Source organism: Erpetoichthys calabaricus, chromosome 4 (assembly GCF_900747795.2).
Source record: "Erpetoichthys calabaricus chromosome 4, fErpCal1.3, whole genome shotgun sequence".
Lineage (NCBI taxonomy): Eukaryota > Metazoa > Chordata > Cladistia > Polypteriformes > Polypteridae > Erpetoichthys > Erpetoichthys calabaricus.
This window is the reverse complement of record NC_041397.2, coordinates 259,779,120-259,791,551: the sequence shown is the minus strand read 5'-3', so window position 1 is coordinate 259,791,551 and position 12,432 is coordinate 259,779,120. Positions and strand designations below refer to the sequence as shown.

Sequence of the window (12,432 nt, the reverse complement as noted above, 5' to 3'; positions counted from 1 at the left end):
GAAGAACCACATCAATTAATATGATTAAGCAAAATCAAAAATACTATGTTTCATTCTTCCTGTTAACTCATTCTAGTGAGGTTGCAATGGCAGCATGCTTGGCAGAATGCGTGTCCTGATTGTATAAATATATGTAATATTTTTGAAATGGACTTAAGTGGCTAACAGTAATATTTGGTGTTCAAGTACAGGAAAGGGCTCTGAAAAACTACAGTAAATGCTGTGATAGCGTTTTCCATTATTCTGTGCAAATAGTATGAAAGATAACAACTATGTGCTTATTAAAACCAACATAATTTTATTTTTGAGTGTCAGCTACTTAAAACATACAAAAGCTCTGTATCATACCTTCAATTTTAACCCAAATTCTAATAAGTAGTCTTGATTGAATAGTGCTTGAATATAGCAATATTTAATTAAAATAAGCCACAACATAGTTTTAGCAATGAAAATAAAGTGTACATTATGCTGAAAAAGAGATGAGTAAATTAAAATCAAATACACAATAAAGAATGTTTAAAATATAGCAATGTTTATTTCTTCCAGAGCCTCAGTGCAGTAGTGCAGAAGGTGGAGGAAGAAGCAATCAAGGAGAATGAAAATGAGATTGGTGATGTAGAACTTATTCCAGACTCTCCATATCTTCCACTGCGTTCAGAGGATAGTGGCATTGGTTTAAGTGCATCTCCCTCACAGCATTTCCAGCTTGATAGTAATAATAGCGTGACAGGAGGAGGAATCTGCCCAGAGAGTGATAATGTGTGGAGGAAGGGAGGCAGTGTTGAGAGTATGACCCAATGTACTCAGAAGATTCTTGCTGCCTTCATTAATAGGTATGTTTTTTGCAGTCAAACATATTAGCTTCCTTTCAGTTTATGTTTTAGAAAACATTTTTGCCAAATCCTGATATTTAGCAGCTTTGACTGGTTACACTAGTGTGAAAGTTATACTACCATTGGAGTTGCCACAGTTTAGTAGGTGGGTGCCTCACAAGAAGATGATTCAAAGACATCTGTGTAAGAGTAGTGATATATGGAGTTGGTAGGGACGTAGCTGCATGCATGTGACCAACAAGATTACAGAAGCAAAAAAGTAAGATCCTGCTTCCTATAATAGGAACATGTGACTCAAAACTAACAAATGAGCACATTTTCTTTTAAATAAGTGAGGGCTCTGTGTGCCTGGCAAGCATCTCTTTGAACCTGTGGTCTATATGGAATTGTCACAAAGTCATGTCCACTCCAAAATTTCAATGACAAGACATCTCTCTCTTACTCCAGGGATGTCATTTTTCTTATTCTGCCTAAATTTATGACAAGGATCATTCACTAGTTTAAATGGACTAACATATAACTTTCTTTTTCAGTTCATACTCCTAATAATCTTTATAGCATCAGTAAAAATGGAACACTTGCCCCTTTCTAGACTATGAACTTTCTGCTGTTAATTAGTCCTTTTTTTCTGTACTGTTTTTGCCTTTATAACATTTTTCACAATTAACATTAACTTAGATATGAGTTGTGTCTCATTCCAGGCTTCATGTAGTTTACTCTTTGTAATTCTTAAGCCTTTCCTCAAAATAACCACTTGGCCATCTCTGCAGTAATTCTTGGTGTTAGAAATGGCCTGTAAAACTCTAAAACTGACAGTCCATGGTAGGCTTTAGCTTGATTTAAATGTTTTCCTGATCCGGTCATTGTGTAAAGGAGCAGGTTTTTCATACCTGCTTACAATCCTCTCTGTCTCATCTGTTAATATTAGTAATCAACTTCTTTTTAGCGTCTTGCTGCTAGCTTCCTTCCAGCATTCCATAGTCTGTCTGTCATGATGACTTCCACTTTCTGGACACCCTCTGCAATCATAAGAGTTAGCATCCCCTGTTGGCGCTTGTAGAAAAGCTTTCTAGTTATCACTTTGAGTTCTTCTATGTTCTGGTTAAATATTCCTTCCTTTAACCTTTGGCACCCATATAGTCTCACTTTCTTTAATAACACTTTGCTAGCAAAAAAAAAACATAAAACACAATAAACAAGTAGATTTAAACAAATTAATATACTGTATACAGTGCATCCGGAAAGTATTCACAGCGCAAGATTGATGTACAAAATACACCAATGCGAGTAGTTAAACAAAATAACCTTTGCTCTATCCCAGAAGTCAATTGTTATCAGGGACCATTTTTAATCAATTAATCTGACTGAACAACAATGAAATAATTGAATTTTAGTTAATACGAGATACATTTACAGTGCATCCAGAAAGTATTCACAGCGCATCACTTTTTCCACCTTTTGTTATGTTACAGTCTTATTCCAAAATGGATTAAATTCATTTTTTTCCTCAGAATTCTGCTCACAACACCCCATAATGACAACATGAAAAAAGTTTACTTGAGGTTTTTGCAAATTTATTAAAAATAAAAAAACTGAGAAATCACATGTACATAAATTTGCTGTATATATGTATATGTATTTATATATATATATATATATATATATATATATATACAGTGGTGTGAAAAACTATTTGCCCCCTTCCTGATTTCTTATTCTTCTGCATGTTTGTCACACAAAATGTTTCTGATCATCAAACACATTTAACCATTAGTCAAATATAACACAAGTAAACACAAAATGCAGTTTTTAAATGATGGTGTTTATTATTTAGGGAGAAAAAAAATCCAAACCTACATGGCCCTGTGTGAAAAAGTAATTGCCCCCTTGTTAAAAAATAACCTAACTGTGGTGTATCACACCTGAGTTCAATTTCCGTAGCCACCCCCAGGCCTGATTACTGCCACACCTGTTTCAATCAAGAAATCACTTAAATAGGAGCTGCCTGACACAGAGAAGTAGACCAAAAGCACCTCAAAAGCTAGACATCATGCCAAGATCCAAAGAAATTCAGGAACAAATGAGAACAGAAGTAATTGAGATCTATCAGTCTGGTAAAGGTTATAAAGCCATTTCTAAAGCTTTGGGACTCCAGCGAACCACAGTGAGAGCCATTATCCACAAATGGCAAAAACATGGAACAGTGGTGAACCTTCCCAGGAGTGGCCGGCTGACCAAAATTACCCCAAGAGCGCAGAGACGACTCATCCGAGAGGTCACAAAAGACCCCAGGACAACGTCTAAAGAACTGCAGGCCTCACTTGCCTCAATTAAGGTCAGTGTTCACGACTCCACCATAAGAAAGAGACTGGGCAAAAACGGCCTGCATGGCAGATTTCCAAGACGCAAACCACTGTTAAGCAAAAAAGAACATTAGGGCTCGTCTCAATTTTGCTAAGAAACATCTCAATGATTGCCAAGACTTTTGGGAAAATACCTTGTGGACTGATGAGACAAAAGTTAAACTTTTTGGAAGGCAAATGTCCCATTACATCTGGCGTAAAAGGAACACAGCATTTCAGAAAAAGAACATCATACCAACAGTAAAATATGGTGGTGGTAGTGTGATGGTCTGGGGTTGTTTTGCTGCTTCAGGACCTGGAAGGCTTGCTGTGATAGATGGAACCATGAATTCTACTGTCTACCAAAAAATCCTGAAGGAGAATGTCCGGCCATCTGTTTGTCAACTCAAGCTGAAGCGATCTTGGGTGCTGCAACAGGACAATGACCCAAAACACACCAGCAAATCCACCTCTGAATGGCTGAAGAAAAACAAAATGAAGAGTTTGGAGTGGCCTAGTCAAAGTCCTGACCTGAATCCAATTGAGATGCTATGGCATGACCTTAAAAAGGCGGTTCATGCTAGAAAACCCTCAAATAAAGCTGAATTACAACAATTTTGCAAAGATGAGTGGGCCAAAATTCCTCCAGAGCGCTGTAAAAGACTCATTGCAAGTTATCGCAAACGCTTGATTGCAGTTATTGCTGCTAAGGGTGGCCCAACCAGTTATTAGGTTCAGGGGGCAATTACTTTTTCACACAGGGCCATGTAGGTTTGGATTTTTTTTTCTCCCTAAATAATAAAAACCACCATTTACAAACTGCATTTTGTGTTTACTTGTGTTATATTTGACTAATGGTTAAATGTGTTTGATGATCAGAAACATTTTGTGTGACAAACATGCAAAAGAATAAGAAATCAGGAAGGGGGCAAATAGTTTTTCACACCACTGTATATATATATATATATATATATATATATATATATATATATATATATATATATATATATATATGTATGTTGTCACAAACTCTACTCTGAGTCATGTGGAATCCAGGGCCAGGTGGAATCTCCTGTGAATGGTCTGCAGGAAAGGGAGAAAAAGAGTCAGTGCACTCTGCCACATCCTGGTCTGATTCAGAATTGCCCCTACTTAAGCCCTTTAGCTGCCTCCCATGCGCATGTGTGTGACAATGTATATATGTATATGTATGTATGTATATATATATGTATATTAACTGTGCATAACAAAAATAATATAGACTGGCTGTTTACTCTATTTAGTGTTATTTTACTGTTATTTTTTTTAAACGTTATTCTCTAGAAGTGTATTTTGTTTTTAAAAGGTATTTGCTCTATCCTGTGGATGAAGACAAAAAACAGATTGATATTGGCGGCCGGAACAAGAAGACAGCTGTTGCCAAGAAAGGCTGGGACACTGGGCAGATTGCCATGCAAAAGCTGACAGATTTTTTTACAATTGGCAAGCCAATGCAGTTTATTCTAACTGATGAGAAAAAGGGGACCAGTGCAGACAGGGAGTGGAGTAGCCAAAACGAGTTATGCGACAGAAGAGATGTCTCTGAAGAAAGTCGCCAGGCATTCAGTGCAGCATGCCAACTTATGTTGGAGTGCAGCACTTTCCCAGTTTACCTTTCTGAGGAGGAAACCGATTCTTTGTACACTAGTGTGTTCCAAGAAACTGGTAAGACAACATCTTTTAATTTAAACAAATTACTGTGGCAATAGGTATTGTAGAGGTTAGTGCTTCAGCCACACTGTTACATATGTCTATTTTTAATTCAGTCAGGAGTTCACACATTTTCCCATGTCTTTGTCACTTTTCATGGGCTATTTCATTTTTCCTCTCTATAACAAATAATGTGCATATGTTTTAGATAAGAGGGGAATTTTTCCCTAAATGTGACAGTGCACAAAAGTGTTATACAGAGACCAAGGTTATTATAGTTTTGCCTTTTTATAGAAGTTTTTATTTCTATATTTTTTCTGACCTTACTTGGAAATTCAGTTTAGTTTTAGTTTTCCTTCATTGTGTATTTTTAGTTTTAGTTTAGTTTTTATTTCACAAAGACATTTCTTTTTTATTTTTATATCTATTAGTTTCAGTTTTAGTAGGAGTTTCGTTTTGTGTCACAATCGGACAGAACTGTACACTTAACGGATACAGGTTTAATGTTGGTGGAAGCTTACTACACTACATGGTTTACTATCTGGTTTTGTTTTTGTCTGATAAAAACAAGCATAATCAAAACTAGATATTGAATATGAACAATTTTATAATTTTTCAAATATTTTCTCACGAAAATCATGGGGGCTTAGGAAGAACAGGGCTCTTAGACTTGAATCAGTGTGCAGACCCCACCTAGCTGTATTGAGGGAAACATAGAAAAACAAGCATATAGTGTCAAAGGTTTGGGGCAGTGAGACTTGAAGAGCCCAACATAAAGGACATTAAATCCATAATGAGCAGAGCAAGAGCAGGTAATAGGAGTACGGACAAGCATAAAACAATACAGACGGCATCTGAGATTAAGAACAACATATACATTATCTAAACCTATTTATCCAAAGCAGGATAGCAGGAAACCTGGAGCCTACCACAGCAAGTTTGGATGTAAGACAGGAAAACTCCCTGATATGTAATATGTATGATAAGGCTGATGTTAAGAACAAAATGAATATGATATTTCAACTATCTATTTTGAAAGAGAGAGAAAAACATTGAAAAAAGGGAGACAAATATTTTAAAATATAATTCTGCTAATGGATTACTTTCACAATATCAGGTATTTTGAGTTGTGAATATGAACTAAAAAAGATAAATGAATAAATATAGAATAAATACAAAAACCCATTAATGTGTTTAGTTTTTCATCACTTGGCAGACTCTCTTCGCCTACCTACCTTTGTTTGTATCGCTTCATTGTTAAACGATGTTTTTAAAGCAAAAGTGATTGGTCAGCAACAATATGCTGATGTTGTATGATGACCTAGTCAGTATCTTGATTAGTGCCGTTTTATTTTCAAAAATCAGGAGTGCTCTCCCCTCGACTTTCTCGTATACTCTGATATGGGGATGGATATTTAAGGAGTAAACCACAAGATAATGTTTTTATTATGTACATTAAAGAACCATCAACAACAAATCAAATAAAATTAATAATATATTGAACAATTATTATAAAAGTAAAGTTGAATAAATCGGACTCTGCAGCTGCATGTATTAAAAATGTTTACACACACACACAGACATGTACAATTCCAAAAAATTGTATTTTTGGACTCTGGGAGGTCTATAACGTCAAGTTTCATCAAAATATCAAGGTTGAATTTTTTCATGATTACTATACTTTCTCTGTACTTCGTATATGATAAAGTAAAAACGATTTCGCCTATGCGAAGTGGCAGGTGAATTGTTGTCAACAAAAAGCAGTCACCTGAGAAATAAACTGAAACATTACTCACTCATGATTTTTCTGTCCATATGGTAAACGTTTTGTTGACCAGTACATTCCAGTGTTTTTCAGCCATTTGAATAACATCTTAATATACAACAAGGGCAAAGAAAGGCGGTACCTAAATCGCTTTCTATTTCACACACTTTACGTGCCCGCATTCAGTTTGCTCACCGCAAATGCTGTATGAACAGCTGCCCTCCATCACCAGCTGCCGTTCACTGGATGAAAATGTGCGGACTTCTGTTTTAGAGTTAAACCTTACAAGGGTTAAAGACTTAATGGCAAGAATATTCATTCAAAAACTAAAAATATTTTAGTAAATTATTATTATTTATTATTTTATTTTATTTCAGTTAGTTTTTCCAGCTACTTTAATAGTTTCGTTTAGTTTTAGTTTTTCATTTTGGTTTTGTTAATTATTTTATTTCAGTTTACAAAAATGTTTTTTTATATAATAGTTTCAATTTTGATTTTAGGTTTCATTAACTATAATAACCTTGATACAGACACAATATCACAGGAGAGCTTTGGCTATGATTACTGTTTAGGTCCTGGGTTCCTCAAGGACTGATGTGCTTGCCTTCTATCACTTGAATGAGAAATCACTGTGGATTCCAGTTATGTGCTACTGTCTGTAGTAAAAAATCAATACTAAACTTTCTAAATGTTTTGTCTAGTATATGTGTGTTGATTGTATAATATGGAAATATTTAAAACATGCAAAAGGCACACTACAATTGTTTGTAAGGTTGGTTTACTCTAGACACTGAAGCCTGTGAACTCGCATTTGTGCTTTATTCATTAATAAGTATAACTATCATGGGAAGGACATTAGAGTGAATTTTTGTCTACAGAATTTTAATTATAAAGGGTGTATGTGTGACACAAAATTTATATCACTAGCCGCACAAACCAATGCCGATTTTATGTTTACACAAAATTTGAATTTTTATATAATTTCAACAAATTATCTGAGAACTCAGCAATGGAATGAGCAATTTTTAGAAACTGGGTAAATGCATGGATGACCAGAACTTTATTATATAGTACACCATCACATTTTTAATCTTTGAACCCATGCTAAATATATTTCTTCAGTGAAAAAAGAAAGCAATATACCTTTTGACGTCTACTTTTATTCCCCCATTTCAAAGGCAAATATTGGTAAACTGGCAACTCTTAAGTTTGACACATAAAGGTGAGTGGGCTTTTACAAAGCCCCAGTCATAGTTGGTTCCTTGTGTGCGCCGGTTATTGCCAGAATAGACTCTGGCCCAATCCAGTTTGAACTTGATTAAATGCGTTCAGTAACTGATAGATGAATTTGCTTATGTCTTCAGTCTTCAAGAAAAATGTGAATAGGAATTTTTGCCTTCATTATGTGGGAAAAATGTGTTACATTTTACTGAATTGTTCCATCTAGGTAATGGTGAAGCAGGACTTACTGTCTGGCTCAAATCTTTGATGGCACTCTGTTGCTACGTTATGGATTATCACATTCAAAATGTAGCCATTTCTACCCTCCTGGAGCTGGTCAACCACTCCCAGTCATTGGCACTGGTTATAGAAGATAAGAAGAATCGATATAAAGACTCTGAAAATAATCCTTTCTATGGAAGGCTGCAAATGGTTACCATTCCGCCCATTGGTTCTGGAGATCTTAAGGTTATTGCAGGGAAAACTGACTTTTACCAGGTGCAGTACAGATTTAAACTTTCTTCTACCTGTTTTACATGTTTACATGTTAATGCAGAATTGTAATTAAATCAGCCCTTCTCTGTTGCATTGTGATGACTGGTATAATAGTAGAATTATATGAAACTGCTGACAAAAAAAAATCTCTTTATCAGACATTGAAGGCCTGTTAATATTTATAATATCAGTGTTGTAATAAAAAAGCAATGATTTGCTTTCCAATGAGAGTACTGCTTGAATGATGCATACCTTGTAAAAGTGACACTGAGCACCAAAATCAACCTTGTAAAGAGAAAGAACATGAAATTTTAGACCTCAGTATTGCTAACAGTGACACTTTATAAAGTTCCAATTTAATTAATACTGTTTTTCATTTTAATGCAACAGAGAGTTGCTCATGTGCTGTGGAATGAGCTTAACGTAGAAAACCAGGAACATCACATTACTTCTGTGGAGCTCTTCTACAAATTACACTGCCTAGCTCCCATGGCCAGCATCTGTGAAGATATAATTTGTCTTGCCCTGCTTCACAGAGATAAGGTAAATCTCACCTTATTAGGTCCATCTAACTAATAGCTTGTTCCTCTACCATGCCTAAATAAGAGATAGGACAAACAGTGCTAACCATCTTTTCAGGTTTTAATTTTTATTCTAGTCTTATAATAATAAGAGGTTACTTAAGAATACTTCAACAGGGCAAATGTATTTTTTTTTAAATATGCATTTTTTTCTTTACATAGGCTTACAGAATAGAAGCATTGTTTAGGTTCTCAGTATTGTGGCATTTAACAAGGGAAATTCAAGGCAACAGAACCACTTCACGCAATCGGTCTTTTGATCGGTAAGTTGCTTATCGTTTTTCATCCATCAATTATCTAACTTGCTTATACAACTTAAAAGTCATGGAGGCCAGAACATACCAAGGCAATATCAAATGTGAGGCAGGAACTAATACTTGATGAGACATTAGGCTATCTCAGGGCATACTCGCATTCAGTCACACTGGGTCAATTTAGAGTTGCCAATAAATCTACCGCACACATCTTTGAGATGTAAAGGAAACAGTGGACACGGAGAGATTTTGCAGACTATATGCAAACAATGAACAAACCCAACTGCCTGGAGCTGTGAGGCAGTAAAGTAAAGAGTTTTTGAGCAATAGTAAAGGAGCAGATGTAATCTTCTCCACATGCACAAGTGATATTTATGGAAATTGCAATAATAACACCAGTTTGTATGATTTAAAACAAAAACGTGCTTTTTTGACAAATTGGGTAGAATGGTTGCACAGTGGTTAGTTCTATTGCCTCACAGTCCCATCAGTCCAGGTTTGATTACCACTCTGTTTGAAGTGTATATTCTGTCCATGCGCATGTGGCTTATTTCTTGGTGTTTCATTTTCCTCCTTATTAGTGCAGCTGAAATATGACTCTAAAATAGACTAGTTACATTAAGTGTAATTCACAGGTTTCTATATATAAATAGTTGATTAACCCTTACCCAGTTTATACATTATATGGACTCCTTTAATGTTCCTTTCAGTAAAGACATCTGTTCATCTGTATTCCCATATTCATATCTGTATTCCCATTGTCAAGTGTCAAGTACATTGAAGCTGATTACTTTCTTTATATTTAATCAAACTGCATGCCTCTAGTCAAAGTTGCCCACAATATTCTAGGTGTTTGTGATTCAAGTAAATGCTGTTGTTTTTGTAATTTGCAGAATTGAAAGGGAAAGTTATATTTTATGTCTGTTCTTGATTATTATTAAAGAGAATATAGTTAAGTACAAAAATGGTGAATAAAAACAAGAATTACCTTTTTTCAAGGTTTATATCACCAGTTCATGCAAAAGAAAAATAAGTGAAAAGTGTCCAATTTTTGAAAATGATCCTGATGTACAGGTGCATCTCAATAAATTAGAATATCATTGAAAAGTTAATTTATTTCAGTAAGTCAATTCAAAAAGTGAAACTCATATATTATATAGATTTATTACGCACAGAGTGATATATTTCAAGCATATATTTCTTTTCATTTTGCTGATTATGGCCTACAAGTAATGAAAACTCAAAATTCAGTATTTCAGAAAATTAGAATATTACATAAGACCAATAAAAAATGATTTTTAATACAGAAATGTTGGTCAACTGAAAAGTATGTACATGTACTCACTCAATATTTGGTCAGAGCTCTTTTTTGCATGATGCTTTGATCGCAGCCTCTTGACAATACCCCATAGAGACTTAGATCAAGCACAGTGATACAATGGTCATTAAACTAGATATTGGTACTTTTGACAGTGTGGGCAGGTGCCAAGCCCTGCTGGAAAATGAAAGTCCATAGAAGAGCTACAAGACTGAATTGCAGGACTATGAACTTTAAGGAAAGATTGATAAAATTGAATCTTTTCAGTTTAAGCATTTGGAGGCTAAGATTATACATGACTTTAAGTGCTAGAAATTATGATAGGAATTAATACAGCAGATTTGCCCTGTTAAATAACAAATTAGTTCTTTATCAAGATGAAAGAACACAGATGGAAGTTAGTTAAGGGTAAATTTCACACAAATGTTACAAAGTTTTTCTTTATGTAGAAAACCATAGATAATGTGGAATAGATGAGTAAGTATTGAGGTGGATAGTAGTACTTTGGGGACCTACAAAATTTAGTGACTGTGAATGGCCTGTTACAGTCAGAAGTGTTCATATGTTCTTACATAGATTGATAGAGTTGAGGTTCAGCCAATACTTTATCAAAAGATTTAAAGGGAAAATAAATGCTGGCTAGGAAATCTCATGATTCATATGATTCACCAGCATTTGTGTGTTTGCTTATATCCCTTCAGCGATATCTTTCACAGGTAGCAAAACTTTACACCAACTGTTACAGACTGAAATCAAAGGCTTATTTTTGGATGCATACACCATCAGCACAGCACTGCCAGATCTAAACATTAGCGTGGAGAATTGCTCACGTACTGAAGTGGTTTTAGCTGCAGGTGGAAGACACATTTTACTTATGGTGCCATGCAGAGTTATATCGCGGTGCAGGAGTCTATTAGCCAGCGAAATAGCAGAGTGCCTGGCTTGAAACGTGGAACCTTTGAGTTATAAGGCAGCAGTTCTTACCTCTGACCATTCAAGAATACATATCAACTTCCTGTCAATTGACATTTAAGCTTGGGGTTTTAACTCATTGACAGAAACATGTAAATCAAATGATTTTTGTTTCTTTGGTTATATTCTTGAATAAAAGTGCTTGTGTTTATTTAATTTTTGGACTAAAGTCTTCACACATTATACATTTCACGTCATTATTAGTATAACATTGAAAATGTTCCTGCCATCCTACATTAACACAGATCATTGTAGACACGGAACACACATGAAATGTATGTATTCCAAAGAATGGTATATTATTTACCCTATACAACTCCAGGTGCCTCATTGCCAGATAAAGAGACTTCAGCTCTGAGAATTTTGCGATGGACTCGGTGGGGGGAGTTTGGGATGAGATAGCAGGATGCTTGCACTGATCGACACATTTTCAAAATAAAAGACGATGATGAAGAGAGTTGCAAAGGAATGGCCTGTGATTACAAGTTTTTTTGTAGGCTTCAGGGATTCTAGTGTTAAGCATTTCTTAGAACATTTGATACTTTAAGTGAGTAGCAACAGATTGTTCATTAAAATTGAGGAAATGCTGAATAAGAAGAAATTATGTATAGTACTATACACTAGCTCTTGCATAGGTGGTGATGCAGATATTTTCTGATTTTTGTGCTGTCGCTCATACTACACTGATTAAATAACGTTATTCATTTAACCCTGCTGTTTTATGCAATGATTTCCAGGTCCTTGTTCGTAGTTCTTGAGAGCCTCAATTGTCAAGATGGTGCCATTAGTGCCACAGCACAGGGCTGGCTAGTTCGTGCCTTTTCTCTTAACGATGTGGTACGAATCCTAGAGCCAGTGGTGCTTCTGCTGCTTCATCCTGGAACTCAGCGCTCTTCCATTCAGTGTGTAAAACAAAATTTAACAGTAGGTGAGTTTCTCCTTTAATGAGTAAAGTTTAGATG

The 12,432-nt window shown here is 35.3% G+C and overlaps 1 protein-coding gene across 3 annotated transcripts in view; it reads left to right on the top strand.

Moving 5' to 3' along the window:
• The window catches only part of dop1b (DOP1 leucine zipper like protein B), a 220,362-nt gene that overhangs the window by 102,935 nt on the left and 104,995 nt on the right, over positions 1-12,432 (top strand). For all 3 annotated transcript variants that reach the window (XM_028800692.2, XM_051926282.1, XM_028800693.2), the window contains exons 14-19: positions 547-833; positions 4,521-4,879; positions 8,077-8,348; positions 8,736-8,888; positions 9,089-9,189; positions 12,208-12,398. In XM_028800692.2, coding sequence (XP_028656525.1) covers positions 547-833; positions 4,521-4,879; positions 8,077-8,348; positions 8,736-8,888; positions 9,089-9,189; positions 12,208-12,398 — 1,363 coding nt within the window. The remainder of the gene's footprint in view (positions 1-546; positions 834-4,520; positions 4,880-8,076; positions 8,349-8,735; positions 8,889-9,088; positions 9,190-12,207; positions 12,399-12,432) is intronic.